Source organism: Zeus faber (assembly GCF_960531495.2).
Source record: "Zeus faber genome assembly, chromosome: 2".
Taxonomy (NCBI): Eukaryota; Metazoa; Chordata; class Actinopteri; order Zeiformes; family Zeidae; genus Zeus; species Zeus faber.
The window spans coordinates 52781383-52797393 of record NC_137189.1 but is presented as its reverse complement, the minus strand read 5'-3'; the positions used below and the strand labels follow the sequence as shown (position 1 = coordinate 52797393).

Sequence of the window (16011 nt, the reverse complement as noted above, 5' to 3'; positions counted from 1 at the left end):
AAACCACAAGAAACCACAAGAAACCACAGAAGACCAAACCAGGCCACACGAGACCACACCAGGCCACACAAGACTAAACCAGACCACATCAGGCCACATAAGACCGACCCAGGAAGCGCAAGACCGACCCAGGCTGCACAAGGCCACATCAGACTAAACCAGACCCCACCAGATTTAACCAGACTAAACCAGGCAGCATAGGCCTAAAGCCGGCCGCGCACCACTAAACCCGGCCGCGCACGACTAAACCCGGCCGCGCAAGGCCACACCAGACTAAACCCGGCCACACAAGACCACACCGGGCCACGCGAGACCACACCGGGCCACGCGAGACCAAGCCAGACCACGTGAGACCAAGCCAGGCCACGTGAGACCAAGCCAGGCCACACGAGACCAAGCCAGGCCACGCCAGGCCACACCAGGCCAGACCACGCCACGCCAGACCAAGCCAGGCCACGCCAGACGAAACCACACGACACCAAACCAGGCCACACGAGACCAAACTAGACCGCACAAGACCACACAAGACTCAACCAGACCACATCAGGCCACATAAGACCGACCCAGGGCGCGCGAGACCAACCCAGGCTGCACAAGGCCACATAAGACCACACAAGACTAAACCAGACCCCACCAGATTTAACCAGACTAAACCAGACAGCATAAGACTAAAGCAGGCCGCGCACGACTAAAGCCGGCCGCGCAAGGCCACACCAGATTTAACCAGGCCACACCAGATTAAACCAGGCCACGCAAGACCAAACCCATCGCGCACGACTAAACCGGGCCACATGCGACTATATCGGGCCACGCACGACTAAACCGGGCCACACCAAAATAAACCCGGCCACACCAAAATAAACCCGGCCACACAAGACTAAACTGGACCACACAAGACTAAACCGGACCACACGAGGCCACATCAGACTGAACCAGGCCACACCAGACTAAACCAGGCCACACCAGATTTAACCAGACTAAACCAGGCAGCATAGGACTAAAGCAGGCCGCGCACAACTAAAGCAGCCCGCGCACGACTAAACCCGGCCGCGCAAGGCCACACCAGATTTAACCAGGCCGCGCAAGACCAAACCCGGCCACGCACGACTAAACCGGGCCACATACAACTACATCGGGTCAAGCACGACTAAACCGGGCCACATACGACTAAACCGGGCGACATACAACTAAACCGGGCCACACCAAAATAAACCGGGCCACACAAGACTAAACCGGACCACACAAGACTAAACCGGACCACACCAGATTTAACCAGGCCACACCAGATTTAACCAGGCCACATCAGATTTAACCAGGCCACACCAGACTAAACCAGGCCAAAGCAGGCTAAAGCAGGCCACTCCAGGCTAAACTTATCAGAATGTTTCTCCTCCACTGCAGTGACCTCATTAGGGAAACCTATCTAGAGAATCCTCTCTATCCTTCTATCCATCTGTCTCTATCTGTCTGCCTCTCTCACTCTAGCTCCCAATCCTTCTATCCATCTGTCTGTCTCTCTGTCTCTCTAGGGTTTGGGTGTATAGGGTGTCTCTCTGACAGAGACAGAGACTCAAGCAGACAGGCAGCTGGGTGTAGCAGAGTTAATGATTGATCAATCTTTGATAGTCAGTTACTGATCGACAAGACCAATGTCTGGTGCGATAACTTTCCATTCCTCTAATCACTGCACCCTGTCTCACTGCACCCTGTCCTGCTGCACCCTGTCTCCCTGCACCCTGTCTCCCTGCAATGTGTCTGGTTGCACCCTGTCTGAAGTACTATTAAACTACAGAGTTGAACAAACAGATATCTTAGTCTATAAACTGAGACATTATATGTTACTTGATAGTAGACGGTTTATAGTTTAAATGTTAAAACAGTTGATCTCCTTAAAGGAACTGGACTTCTAAATATTCTTCCATGTCATTATTCAGTATTATTGCATATTTCTCTGTCTTTATTCCATGAGAAGAACAGGAAACAGGAGCACCTCCTCAAGGATAAACAGGAAATGCAGCCGCACATATATCTGGACTCACTTCCTGTGAGCCAATCAGGAAGCAGGGTGTGTGGCCTAACGCCGCCACACCAAACACACAATGAAGACCCATCCCAGCCTCCACTGTGCCAGATAGAGACTGAAATAAGGAATAAGAAAAAGGAGACAGGCAGCCAAGGAGGCAGAGGGATAGACACAGATAATCAGACAGACAGGCCACACATCTTCCTATCTCTTGACAGAAAACTGACAGAACAACCCCAGACAGGTCCCTCATTGATGCCAAGGTCAAAGGTCACAGGTCTTACCTCTCCGAAGGCTCCTCGTCCGATCACCTTCAGCATCTCAAAGTCGTCCCTGTGCAGCCGCATCTCCTTCACCGTGGTGGTGAACGGCCTCACTGAGGAACATACACCATACATGTTCGAGTCACACACTGGATCAGGGCTCTAGGAGCTGGGGTACACAAGGATCATTATTGCGACGGGACCCGGACTGCGACGGCACCCGAACTGCGACGGCAACCGGACTAGGACGGGACCCGGACTAGGACAGGACTGAGACTAGCATACACCCAAGGACTTTGGTCAGACTTTTGAGTCCCAGACCAGTTTTTGAGATCTTAAGACGATCCGGAGGATATTGCTAAAGGTCTCAAGGTCAAACCCATTTGGTTTGAGATGGTAGGAAACTCCTGTAATCAGTCCCAGAATAGTCTGGGCTCCTCAGAAAAGAGATCAAGCAGTTTTGATATTGTCATCAGTCTTGGCTTCTGTCTGTCTTCTGAAAGTCTTCTGGTGTATGCCTGCCTTAAAATAGGACTAAGACTAGGACAGGACTGCAATTTTTTCCCCTTTGTTCTTTTATTTTAATGTCCATGCATTCCATTTGTGCTTCTATATTACCCCGCCTCCCCCAGTGTCCTGCGCTGAGCTCTCATTGGCTGTAGCCCGCCATCAGACTCGCCGTTAGGTCCAGATATTTAGCCGCTCGCTATCTCCTGGGTTCCGTGATCGCTCGGTTAGCGTCTTTAACAGTTCACACAGAGCGATTGTGCGATTGGACTCTGATATGGGGCTTTGGCCGTCATCTCCGAAAAAGAGTCTGCGAGTGGAACATCAGGCTACAGAGGTGGAGTCTGTATTACTGCAACGGGACACTTACTGTGAAACGACTCTTGGTGTGAAACGGCTCTTCGTGTGAAAGGGCTCTTCGTGTGAAAGGGCCTCCTGACAGTTTCCTCCCTCAGGGCCAGAAACTGGGACGATGTGAACACAATTCTAACTCTAAACCTGCATCTCCATCCCTTATTCTGCACTTGGTAAAGGATGGAGATGGTCATGCTAATAAAGCTTTGTTGATTGAATTGGGGATGAGAGACACTCCCTCTCCCGACTCATTTTTTTCCACGAGTAGCACTTGTGCTCCCTACTGAAAATTTAAGGAGCACCAGCACAATTTACGAGCACCACTGAAATCAACATGCAACACATTCATATTTTTCCATCTCAACTGTATAACTGATAAATGCATTGGTAATAAATAAAATTTACAGAAATAACAATGTGCTGTTTCATTTGAGGGAAAAACTCACAATGTGAAGCAGTGCTGCAACAGAAAAAAGATCATTGAGTAATTAAAACTTTTTCGTTTTTCTTTAGATCAATGCTATTTTGGAGATTTTTTTTATGAACTAAACCCATTTGTCGTTAATTACTTTTCATATACTTTTCACATGTTACATGTCAACAAATATTGAGTCTGTATGAACCGGAAGTTATCGGTAGTGACAACTTTTACTACCCGCCTTTTAAATCTGATTGGCTAATCCACCATAATGTGAGACTGAGATGTGAGACTGGCGTGTCATACAGAGGAACACAGGATCTGAAGCTGCACGCTCCAAACCATAATGTTTAGTGAAGGTGCACCAGAGGGCGGATATTCCAATCAGCAAGTCGGGTATTGCATCGAAATGAGGCACTGAAATCTCAATATGAGGTTGCGGTCAATGTTGATATTGTGGACACTGCGAAAGCCTCAGCTCTCCATCGCTATCTCACTCACACACACAAATTCTCGCTCCCTCCGTGTGTTTCACACGATATACATGTTGATGAAAGAAAAGCTGTCATATTTGCAAAGTGACGCTGGTGGCTCCTAGTTCCAAAATTTAGTAGCACTGTCTCCAAAAATGGTTACAAAATGCGACTAAATGGTCGCAGTCTGGAGCCCTGCCACAACTTACCCCGATACTCTCCCTCCCTCACCCGACACTCTCCCTCTCTCAGCCCGACACTCCCCCTCCCTCACCCCGACACTTTCTCTCAGATTTTCCGTTAGGACAAATTGGTGCCAATCCAGGTGTCCTGTATCTTCAATTCCTGGACAAATTTGAGAGATTCCAGTCAGATATTACCTGTGTTCATTTAGCTAAAAAAAAAAAGGAAGGCGGGCTTTTTAAAGAACGACATCCTGAAGGCAAGTAGAGTCATAATATTTTTCATTAAAATAAAAATAACAAGTCCCATCAGTTATGGTTTAAAAAATAATAAATAAATATTACTACTTTAAATGTAATGATTTCTATTGGTGAACAATAAGTAACAAGTGCAGCTGCTTTAATTTCATTTAAATAAAATTTTGATAAAAATCAAATCAACAATAAATATGGCAAGTAGGTCTAAATAAATATGAAAGTTTGTCTTCGTCGGGACATCTCTGACATATTTTACAACACAATAGATATTTGTCGTTGCTTTGTGTCGGAACTTAAATATCCCCAAAAAAAACCCAGCAAACTATGGATGAATGTGCGCCTTTTGTCAACGAAACATCACCTTTCTGCTTGTTCTTCAACGCTTTGGACCCTGCTCTCTCCGCTCTGTGTGTGTTTACAAGCACAACCTGCAGGCAAACTACGGACTTATTTCTATATTGACAAACGTGATTTCGTGAAGCTTTCAGATCAGCTTTACATCGTCCAAACTAAATGGCTCTCCGTTGTAACTTGCCGAACACGTAAATGAACAGATCTGCAGAGCTTTTCATCAAAATTATGACATTGACGAAAAAATAAGGCGTGATTAGAGTCATTGTTTTATCGCCCAGCACAAATTCAAATTGTGCTGCGAGGGAACTATTTTTAATGGACATTATGACTGGAGGGATTAAAATAGGTTGGACATCAACAGCTTTTCCCTGCCAAAAACCAGCAATTACCGTATAACGGAAACGCTGCACCCTCTCACAGCCTAATGCCATGGACACACTACACAACTTTCAAAGGCGTCAGATCATTGTACCGTCCACACTCCACAACTTTCAAAGTGGTCAGATCGTTGTACCGTTCACACCACACAACTTTCAAAGTGGTCACATCGTTGTACCATTCACCCTACAAAACTTTCAAAGTGGTCAGATCGTTGTACCGTTCACACTACACCACTTTCAAAGTGGTCAGATCGTTGCACCGTTCACATCACACAAATTTCAAAGTGGTCACATCGTTGTACCGTTCACCCTACAAAACTTTCAAAGTAGTCCGATCGTCTCACCGTCCACACTACACAACTTTCAAAGTGGTCAGTTCATTGTACCGTTCACACTACACCACTTTCAAAGTGGTCAGTTCGTTTTACTGTTCACACAACAACACATTTAAAGTGGTCAGATCGTTGCACTGTTCACATTACACGACTTTCAAAGTGGTCAGATTGTTGTACCGTTCACACTACACTACTTTCAAAGTGGTCAGATCATTGTACCGTTCACACTACACAACTTTCAAAGTGGTCAGATCGTTGTACTGCACACTACACCGCTTTCAAAGTGGTCAAATCGCTGAAGAAATTTCACCAGGAGGAATCCCAGGTGAGACTGCCAAACTATGTTTTGTCACAAAAACTCACCCAAGAAGTGACGCTGGAAATTATGGGATACCATGCACGGGACATGATTATTTATTTTTTTTAGTGGATTCTTGATCGCTGTTAAAATAGGACTAAAAGTAGAATTTAAAATTAGAAATATATTAAAAACCTAGAGAAAAACATAATAGGTATGTTGTGTTTCTAGCTACTCCCATTTCTCCTTCTCGGCTCCCTCCCCCACCATCCCTCCCTCCACACCCCTGCTCTCATTGGCTGAAGCTTGTTGCGTCGCTACCGACACAACCAGATATTTAACCTGCATGATATCTTGCCGGCATCTGCGAGCACTCAGTTGTGAGCAGTTCACAACACCACACGATCGTCGCTCAAGGGAGGCACTATGATTTCCCTCCTATCTGGGGCTTTACCCGCCCATCTGAATTCGGCATAACTCTCACCCAGACACTCTCCCTCTCTCGCCCGAACACTCTCCCTCTCTCACCCGAACACGCTCTCTTACATTTAGTCATTTTGCAACGCTTTTATCCAAAGCGACTTACAACTGTTCAAACACCGACGGACGCAGCCATCAGGAGCAATTAGGGGTTAAGTGTCTTGCTCAAGGACACTACAGCATGCTAGCAGGAGGAGCCTGGGATCCAACCAGCAACCTTTAGATCACTAGACCACCAGCTCTACCGCCTGAGCTACCATCCCCTATCCCCTCTTACCCTGACTCTCGTCCCAACACTCTCCCTCTCTCATCCCAACACGCTCTCTTAGCCTGACTCTCGTCCCAACACGCTCTCTTACCCTGACTCTCACCCCAACACTCTCTCCCTCTCTCATCCCAACATTCAATTCAACGATGCTTTATTGGCAGCACCACCAGTAAACACTAATGCCAAAGCACAATGTATAGATAGTAAAGTATTCAAGATTGAAGATGCTTATTCGTCACATACATATACATAGTAGTAATAAGTAGTAAATTAATAATAATAACTGTGAACAATGACGTGTAACAGAACTATGAATTAATAAACGTCAGTTTGTTTTAAGTTAACAATATAAAAATATAGCCGCAAGCGGTAATTCACGGATTCGCACAACAGAAGGAAGCAGCTCAATCGGCAAAAATTAAAGGTGCGAGCAGCAACGAGCAGGTTTCGGGCTTCACAAAGCCAAGCAAAGTCACTTTGGCTTGTTTAATTTTGTTTAAAGAATGAGTGAGACTAATAACACACTTCTATTATCACAATGTATGCAGCATTTCACTAATTGCGCACTCAAAGTTCTGCCATTTGCCACCCCTTTATTGGATTTTAACAAAAATTTGGTGTGTACGTTCAGTATGGCTCAAAGACAACTCAAGTTATGGCCTATTTCCTGCTAAGCCCCACCCTGTGCGAAGATATTTATATTGATGGCGGCCATGTTTTTCGACCAATCATGCTGATTTATAATAGAATTGTGTCTCTCAATTGTGCAATTGTGTGTATCAAATTGGGTGTTGATCCAGTCAAAATCCAAGAAGCCTCTTGGACCATAAAAGTCCTCCATGATGGATTGAAACAAATTTGCATAGTGTGAAAAATAGTAACGTGAATAGACGTTTTGGGTTTTCACTGTATCAACACCAAATTTGGTATACAGCATTGCGGGACTGGGTTACACATTTCTATTATAAATCAGCAAAATCGTACCAAAACATGGCCTCCATCAAACAAAAACAAATGTTGCACACGCCAACATGCACACGCCAACATGGTCCAATTTGGTCCCCCCGGTTTTCAGATACACGTTTGTAGTGCTTGTGACGCCCCTATGGGTCAGGCTCAAAATGCTGTGGTCGACCTCCTCCCAAACACAGACTGAAGATGTCTCCCAAGATTTATGATGATTGGACAAATGGGTTAAAGTTATAGCCAAGTTTCTGCTAAGCCCCGCCTTTCGCAATGTTTTTTTAGTTTATGGCAGCCATGTTTTCTGAACGAACTTGGTCATCTATAAAAGAAATGTGTATCTCAATGCTGTATACCAAATGTGGCACTATTACAGTCAAAATCCCAAAGAGTCAAACGGAAGAAATTTGGGTCAAATATTATCTGTGTTTATTAAGCTTAAAAACAATTGATAAGCAGGTTATATAGAGAATGACATCATCAAGGCATGTAGATATATATTGTATTGAATATTAAAAATAAAATAAGTCCCGTCAGTAAACACCATTTTAAAAATAAGCAAATAAAAATGAAGAATATTAATACCTGAAATCAAATTATTTAAAAAGTAGCAAGTGCAGCTGCTTTAATTAACATTTGACTAAAATACAATTTCGATCAAATAAAAAACAAAATAAATATGGCAAGTAGGTCTAAATAAATGAAGTTTGTGATGTTGTTCGTCTCCGTCGGGACATCCCGTCGACATATTTTACACAATGAATATTTAACATCTGCTTTGGGTTGGAACTTAAATATCCCAAAAAACACCAAACTATGGATGTATGTGTCCAAACGACACATCATCTTCCTGCTTCTACTCAGAGTTCTAGACGCTGTGTGTTTACTGTATTTACAAGCACAACCTGTCCACAGGTGAAGGGGCGGGGTTTAGTTCTACATCGACAAACGTGATTGGTTAGATGTTAAGCTTTCAGCTCAGCTTTAGAACGTCCAAACTGATTGGCTTCCCGTTACAACTTGCTGAGCGCGGAAATGAACAGATCTGCAGTTATTTTATGGAAATGATCCACCAGCACTGTTTCTTATTGTGTTTAGAGGGAATTCTTTTCAGCAAACATTATGACGTAGAGATTTAAATATGACCGACTTCTACAGATTTTCCCGTCAAATACCATTAATTACCAGATCTCACTCACACACACACACACACACACTTTAGAGCTGCGGTCAAATAAAATAAGGGTTGTATGTTGTTGTATGTTTCTGCTTTAATTAGTTGAAATATTTTATTCTCTCTCACCCGGACACTCTCACCCCATCTCTAACGCGACACTCTCTCTCACCCAGATACCCAATCTCTCACCCAACACTCTAACCAGACACTCTGTCACCCCATCCCTCTCACACAGACACTCTCTCACCCCATCTCTCACACTGATACTCTAACCCAGACCACTCTCACCCCATCTCTCACCAGACACTCTCACCCCGTCTCCCACCCTGATACCCTCCCTCTCACCCCAACTCACTCCACTACCCTCCCTCTCACTCCACTACCCTCCCTCTCACTCAACTACCCTCCCTCTCACCCCATCTCACTCCAATACCCTCCCTCTCACCCCATCTCACTCCAATACCCTCCCTCTCAACCCATCTCAAACCAATACCCTCCCTCTCACACCGACACCCTCTCTCAGCACGACACACCCCGGCACCCTCTCTCAGCCCGACGCTCTCTCTCTCACCCCAACACCTCCCTTTAACGGACACTCTCTCTCTAACCTGACACCCACACTCTCACCCCAACACACACGTACCATCACCACCACACTCACCCCAATCCAGGAAGTCAGTGACGTGCTTCTCCCTCTTGAGGGGAGAGTTGGAGCACTCGTGGTAGAGACAGAGCAGCAGGTCCAGCAGAGTCTCCACGCTCAGGGAGTCTCCGTCCAGCAGTAGCTGCTCCAGCCGCTCCAGCCGCAGCTTGGCGGACATTTTCTCTGTCACTCAGCCCAGACAGCGGCCACTCCCTCCGGGAGCAGAATGAGGGAGCAGCCTCTAAAGCCGCTTCCCTGTTCAGGACCAACTAGCCTCCCGCTAGCCTCCCAGCTAGCTTCCCGCTGGCCTGCCGCTGGCCTCCCGCTGGCCTGCCACTAGTCTTCCGCTAGCCTCCCGCTGGTTTGCCGCTAGTCTTTACCTTGTCTGCCGCTAGTCTCTCGCTGGCCTGCCGCTGGCCTGCCGCTGGCCTGCCGCTAGCCTTCCACTAGCCCCGGCCGCTCGGTCCCGCTCCAGCCAACATTTAATCCGCAGATCCGGAGCTTCCCGTCACTGAATCCCGCCTGCTCCCGGATCAGCCCCGAACCGAGTTCCGCATGTTACCGTTCCTCTTCTCCGAGTTGAGTTCAGCCAACACGGACACAGAAGAGCCGCCGACCCGCTGCTGAGGTGGAGCGGCTCCGGTGCCGGTGCGGCTCAGTAGGAGCACAATATGGCTGAACGCTGCTCAAGCTTCTCCCTGGTCGCCTGGCTTTCGAAGTAAGACTTCCGGTCTCCCCTTCAGATAGAGACTTCCGGGGATGTTTCGTAAAAGTAAAAGTCTCAGATTTGATGTCATGTATGAGAAATAAAAGTTTAAAAAGCAATCCGGACCCCGTTTCAGAAACACTTGTTTCATCTTTATTTTTCATCATTAAACTACATAATTTAAAATTATTTAGAGATTATTTTGAGAATATTTTGGGATGCAGATTTTGAATGAATTACTTAAATAAAACCATGTTTCCAGTTTCCAGTTTTGTGTGGTTTGTGTGTGGCATGTATGGCAGTGTGATGCTGATAATATATTAATATTTCATTTTTAGTCACATTAATATAAAACATAATATTGTAATATTATATGATATATACTGTATTTATGTAACAAATTCATATTATTCCATTTCAGATTTCATACTAAAAGGGGAATATTCAAGTGATTTAAACATTCAGTAAATTAGGATTAAAGTTAAAATGAGGGGGGAAAAAACCCAGTTAAAAACAGATAAAAGCCTCCCTCTCTGTCGTTCATTTTTCATTTATTTATTTATTTATTTATTTATTTATTTTTACCCCCCCACGGAACGCAGAAAGACTGAACGGGACGCAGAAGGTCACCTCACACAGAAGGACACCACTTGGTGGGGTGGTGGGGGGCTGACTGGGTGTGTGGCCACCCCACACACCGACCCGCCGAGCACGGGGCCAAGACCTGTACCTGAAACCGGGACCCTAACCCGCAACCACGCCTCAAACCAACACGCGGACCCCAGCCGCATGCACCCCCAAGGAGTACCGCTGCCCCTTCACGCCCAGAGACCAGCTTCAGTCATCTTTCAGACATTTCTGTTACCTTGACAACTGTGTTGTCCCCCCCCCCACACACACACCGGAAGTGACATGATAATGTTACCACCGCTTTTTTTTTTTTCTTTCTTTTTTTTTGTAAAAGAATGAGTGGATAACATCAGAGGCACAGTATTGGTTCACAAATACAAGTGAAGATATAAAATAAACAAAAAAATACATTTGGTCGGACAAATCAAATTTCAATGAAATAAATGTACAACCAGGGCAAAGAATAAAAATAATAACAAAACAAAACAAAACAATACAAAACAAAACAAAGCAACAGATATTCTGTCAAGTATCCTTATGTGAGGAGTGGATGTAGCAGTTTGTTTTTTATTTGTTTTTGTTTTTTTTATTTGTCAACTTGTTTGTTTTTTATTTATTTTGGAGCAGAGGACTACAGGCCTGGGGGCCACATCCGGCCTGCGAAACAATTCATTGTGGCATGCTGGTGATAATATATTGCTAAATGATTATTTAATTAATTATTAATAATAAACAAAACAAAACAAAAAAAATCAAACAGGCTGGTTTTCCCTGGAAGAAGACAACCTGATCAGTAGAGACTCCATCAGGATATGTAGATCTAAAAGAAAAAGACAAATATTAATTAATTTATAAAATGTAGCCTTGAGGATAAGAAAATTCAGCATTACAAATACAAACATTACAATAACTTTTAAATTTATGATGCAAAATCCTTCCAAAATGTACTGATTATAATGCAGTCAAGAAAAAGCTTTCATCATTTCCTCTTCCACAAAATGTAGACGATTGAAGTAATTTTGCCAATAAATTAGTTTACTGGGTCACTTTCAAATGGATTTATCTGCTCTTATTTGTTTTACACAATTTGAAGAGCAATAACCATGTTGTTTTATTCAGTTTATATCATCACTATATAGGACATCCGAAAATAGTGTTATTTTTTCTGTTGTGAAAAACATCACAAATCTGTTTATTATTCCATTTTTGTTTTTCAAATTGATTCAATTTTGATATTATGGTCTGACACTCACAGCACTCAAATTGCATTTTACAAGTTGTATGAAACCATTTAGGATTTGGCCTTTAATTACTGAGTTGAATTTTTGAAAGAAAATGATAAAGTAAAGTAGGAATCTACAGACGGAGAACCTGCTCAAGCTTTTTCAGCCACATGCACGATGACTTGCTATATTGTTTTTACACTAAAACAAACTCTGGACCAACCCAGTCCATCCTGTACCACCCCGTACCACCCTGTACTACCCCGGTCCACCCCGTACCATTCCGTACCACCCAGTACTACCCCAGTCCACCCCGTACCACCCCGTACTACCCTGGTCCACCCAGTACCACCCCTTACTACCCCGTACCACCCCGTACCAGCCCATACCAGCCCGTACCACCCCGTACTACCCTGGTCCAACCCGTACTACCTTGGATTACCCTGGACTACCCCGGACAATCTGGACTACTCTTGGGCAACATTGGACCACTCTGAACTACCCCTGACTACCCCAGACCACCCTGTACTCCGCCTGATCTCAAATCATTGCCAAATCTGCCTTGAAAGTCATGTGATGTGGCCGTTGCTTAATATGCCAATCAGTAAAGGTTGGTGAGGTGAGAAGTTGTGCCACCAGTGGCTGGCATTAAGGACAGATGGAGGAGAAGCTCAACAAGGTACTTCCTCTAAAATGTGATGGAGCATAAAACGTTCAGACTTGTGCTTTGAAGGGATGGATTTCCGTTTCACTCCAAAGGAACGATCCACTGTTTGGTTCAGAGACAGTCCCTCGGCTTCGACACGTCATTAAAGATGCATTTAGCTGTGTTTAATCTTTAACATTTCAATGTTAAAGACTCTGTGATATGAAAACTGTTTCACTGGGATGTCTTCAGTAAGTGCATCATCGACAGCATGAGGAGCAATAATTTCAGATTTTGAAATTGACTTTGAGTGTGAAGCTTGAAGCATCAGAATCGTTTCATGGTATTTTCTGACTTTTATCACTTCATAACACGGTGGTGTTATCTGCCAGTTGTACAATTTAAAATAGAAATAGCTATCCACTTCTTTCTCGATACTTAATGATTAGAATTGGGCAACTACAAGGTCCATTTTGGAGGAACTGTTTGTACCTTTGAATGAGTCTAATGTTTGAATGAACCCATGAAATCCATTTGCATTTCACTTATAGTTTTAAGAACCTTTCTTAATCTTCCTCCAAATGAAGACAGAATTCTGCTGATGTCCATCTATATTCATGTCTATTCGCTGGACATGAAGATGTGGTGTTGGTGGAAATGACTCGAAAAGCACACAACAGGTAAGTTACATACAGTATGTTTGTTCTATTTCTCAATTTAAAAAAAGAGCAGTGATGACATCAAAGCCCAGTGTCTGTTATTTAATTAACAACACAAACATATCAATGCTTATTAATAGGTCATATTCTATAGTGACAGAACAAGGTGGATGTTTAATTCAAGTTTATATTGCCAGGCAGGCAGACAGGCAGATGAACAGACAGAGAGAGAGAGAGAGAGAGAGAGAGAGAGAGAGAGAGAGAGAGAGATATATATATATATATAGATATAGATATAGATATAGATATAGATATATATAGATATATATATATAGATATATATATATAGATATATTATTATTATTATTATATATATTTTTTAATAATTATAACATGATTATATTATAATAAACGATATAATACTGGATTACAAGCGTTCAAGCAGCACCCCTGTTGGAACAGATAGTCACTGCAGCTGTTTTTCTTAGCTCTCTGGCGCCCCCAGCGGAGCTGCAGAGTAATGTCCACCACAATGTAAGTGGGTCAGTCCGCTGAATACTGCATGAGGAGAGTGACCCACTTAAGGAAAGACCGACAGGCAGACGGAATTGGGCAGAGGGGGCTACAAAGAGAGAGACAGTGTCATTTGAATTTTTCGGGTTTCATTTTACATTATATTTTTCTATTTTGATTTCCGTTTGCTTGGAAATGTAAATTTAATTCCCCCCTTGTCAATAAAGCCTTTTGAAATGAGAGAGAGAAAGAGAGAGAGAGACAGGCAGAAAGAGAGAGCGAGAGAGAGAGAGAGAGAGAGAGAGAGAGAGAGAGAGAGAGAGAGAGAGAGAGAGAGAGAGAGAGACAGGCAGAAAGAGAGAGAGCGAGAGAGAGAGAGAGAGAGAGAGAGAGAGAGAGAGAGAGAGAGACAGGCAGAAAGAGAGAGAGCGAGAGAGAGAGAGAGAGAGAGAGAGAGAGCACAGTCTAGCCACTGCAGCCTGAAACGTCAGACCTGGCAACCCAGAGAGGCCAGGCTTTGCTCCCGCCCTGGCCGTTAGACCTGGCAACCCAGAGACTCCAGGCTGTGCTCCCGCTGCAGCCCGTTAGACCTGGCAACCCAGAGAGGCCAGGCTGTGCTCCCGCTGCGGCCCATTAGACCTGGCAACCTAGATAGGCCAGAGGGCTGTGGAGACTGAGCTCCACTTCTTCCCAAGCTTCCACAAACATCAGGACATCAGAGATGACAGCACATCAAATAGGAGCCGAACAATCAGCTGCATTTTAATTGTTTTTTTGCTGTCTATTCTCATGGAATACTCAGTGCAAAAATGATAAATAAATGAATAAAAGAATAAATAAATAAATGTAGAATTATAAAGAGGAATTCAATAATAGATAAAATAATAAATTAATGTGGAAATATAAAGAGGAATAACATAGTAAATCAATTAATGTGGAAATATAAAGAGGAATAAAAAAACAAAAAGATTTTTTTTTTTTTATTATTTTCACATTTATTTCCAAATATACATATTTACAATTTTTTATTGATTTATTTTCATACACATTTTTACATTAATTTATTATTCCAGTATACATTTCTCTATATATTCCTGTTTTTCCTGATGAGAACAAAATGTCAATCAACTTGTAAGTCTGCCCACTTAAGTCAGAGAAAACACTCCCAGATGCATTTGGTTCCACCTTTCAATTTCATTACAGCAGATGCTTTTATCCAAAGCAACTTACAATTATTCAAACACTCACGGATGCAGCCGTATTTTACTACTACTACTATTACTTTTCAGAAAGCAGAGGAAACAATGCTCTCCCTCCAAGCTGCACTCAACGTCTGATTCCACTGATTCCCAAGCCCAAAAAGATGTGCCCTTCATTGATAATTGGAGACCTGTTTTTCTCTTCAATAATGATGATAAAATGTTTGCCAAGAGAATGAAAGCAGTCTTGGAAACAGTTAAAGATGAGACGCAGTAGGGTATTATGAAAAATAGACATATTTCCAATAATATTCCACTTGTCTTGGACTGATCTGGTATCTGAATATACTGTAGTTGTATCCTCTTTCTAGATTTCTATAAGGCTTTGATACAGCACAACAGCAATTCATCTTTTGCTCCCTGGAAAAATTAGGATTTGGCAAATTTTTCTGAAAGGCTATTAAACATTGATGGAAATAGTTCAATAAAAAAGGAAGCATGGCACGACCCCTCGATTCCATCTAAAACAGGGCATTCGTCAGGGACGTCCGATCTCACTTTATCAGTTTTTACTCTGTACACAAATTCTCACAACTTATTTTACTAACAGGGATGTAGAAGGAATCCGCACAGCTGGTAAGGATATCATTATTAAAGAGATTAAAGATTAAAGATAAATTAAGATTTAACTGGACAAGCTTCAGCTTGTCTTTTATTATCACACATACCACAACACACACATTACTTGCAACCACGGCCAACACACGCACGCACACACACACACACACACACACACACACACACACACACACACACACACACACAGATGGAGGCCGTGAAACGCCTTTTCCGCATTTACCAATCGAGGCGGGTCCTTCCTCCAGGAATGGGCTGCAGTTTACAGTGCCTGAGCATTTATTCATCCAGCCGACATGAGTCAGACCACACGTTTTTGTAGAGATGCAAATCAGATACCTGTTGTTCTTCATATAATGAATTATTTTTCACAGGCTTCTGGTCTATGCTTGAATATAAATAAATAGTAACTGTTAAAGATTG

The 16011-nt window shown here is 43.4% G+C and overlaps 1 protein-coding gene across 4 annotated transcripts in view; it reads right to left on the bottom strand.

Moving 5' to 3' along the window:
* Positions 1-10001, bottom strand: part of cdc42bpb (CDC42 binding protein kinase beta (DMPK-like)) — a 75801-nt gene extending 65800 nt beyond the window's left edge. For all 4 annotated transcript variants that reach the window (XM_080024297.1, XM_080024299.1, XM_080024298.1 and 1 more), the window contains exons 1-2: positions 9395-10001; positions 2308-2399 (exon numbers count right to left, since the gene is read on the bottom strand). In XM_080024297.1, the coding sequence (XP_079880423.1) occupies positions 2308-2399; positions 9395-9554 (252 nt within the window). In that variant the 5' untranslated portion in view covers positions 9555-10001. The remainder of the gene's footprint in view (positions 1-2307; positions 2400-9394) is intronic.
* Between the last annotated feature and the right edge of the window lie 6010 nt (positions 10002-16011).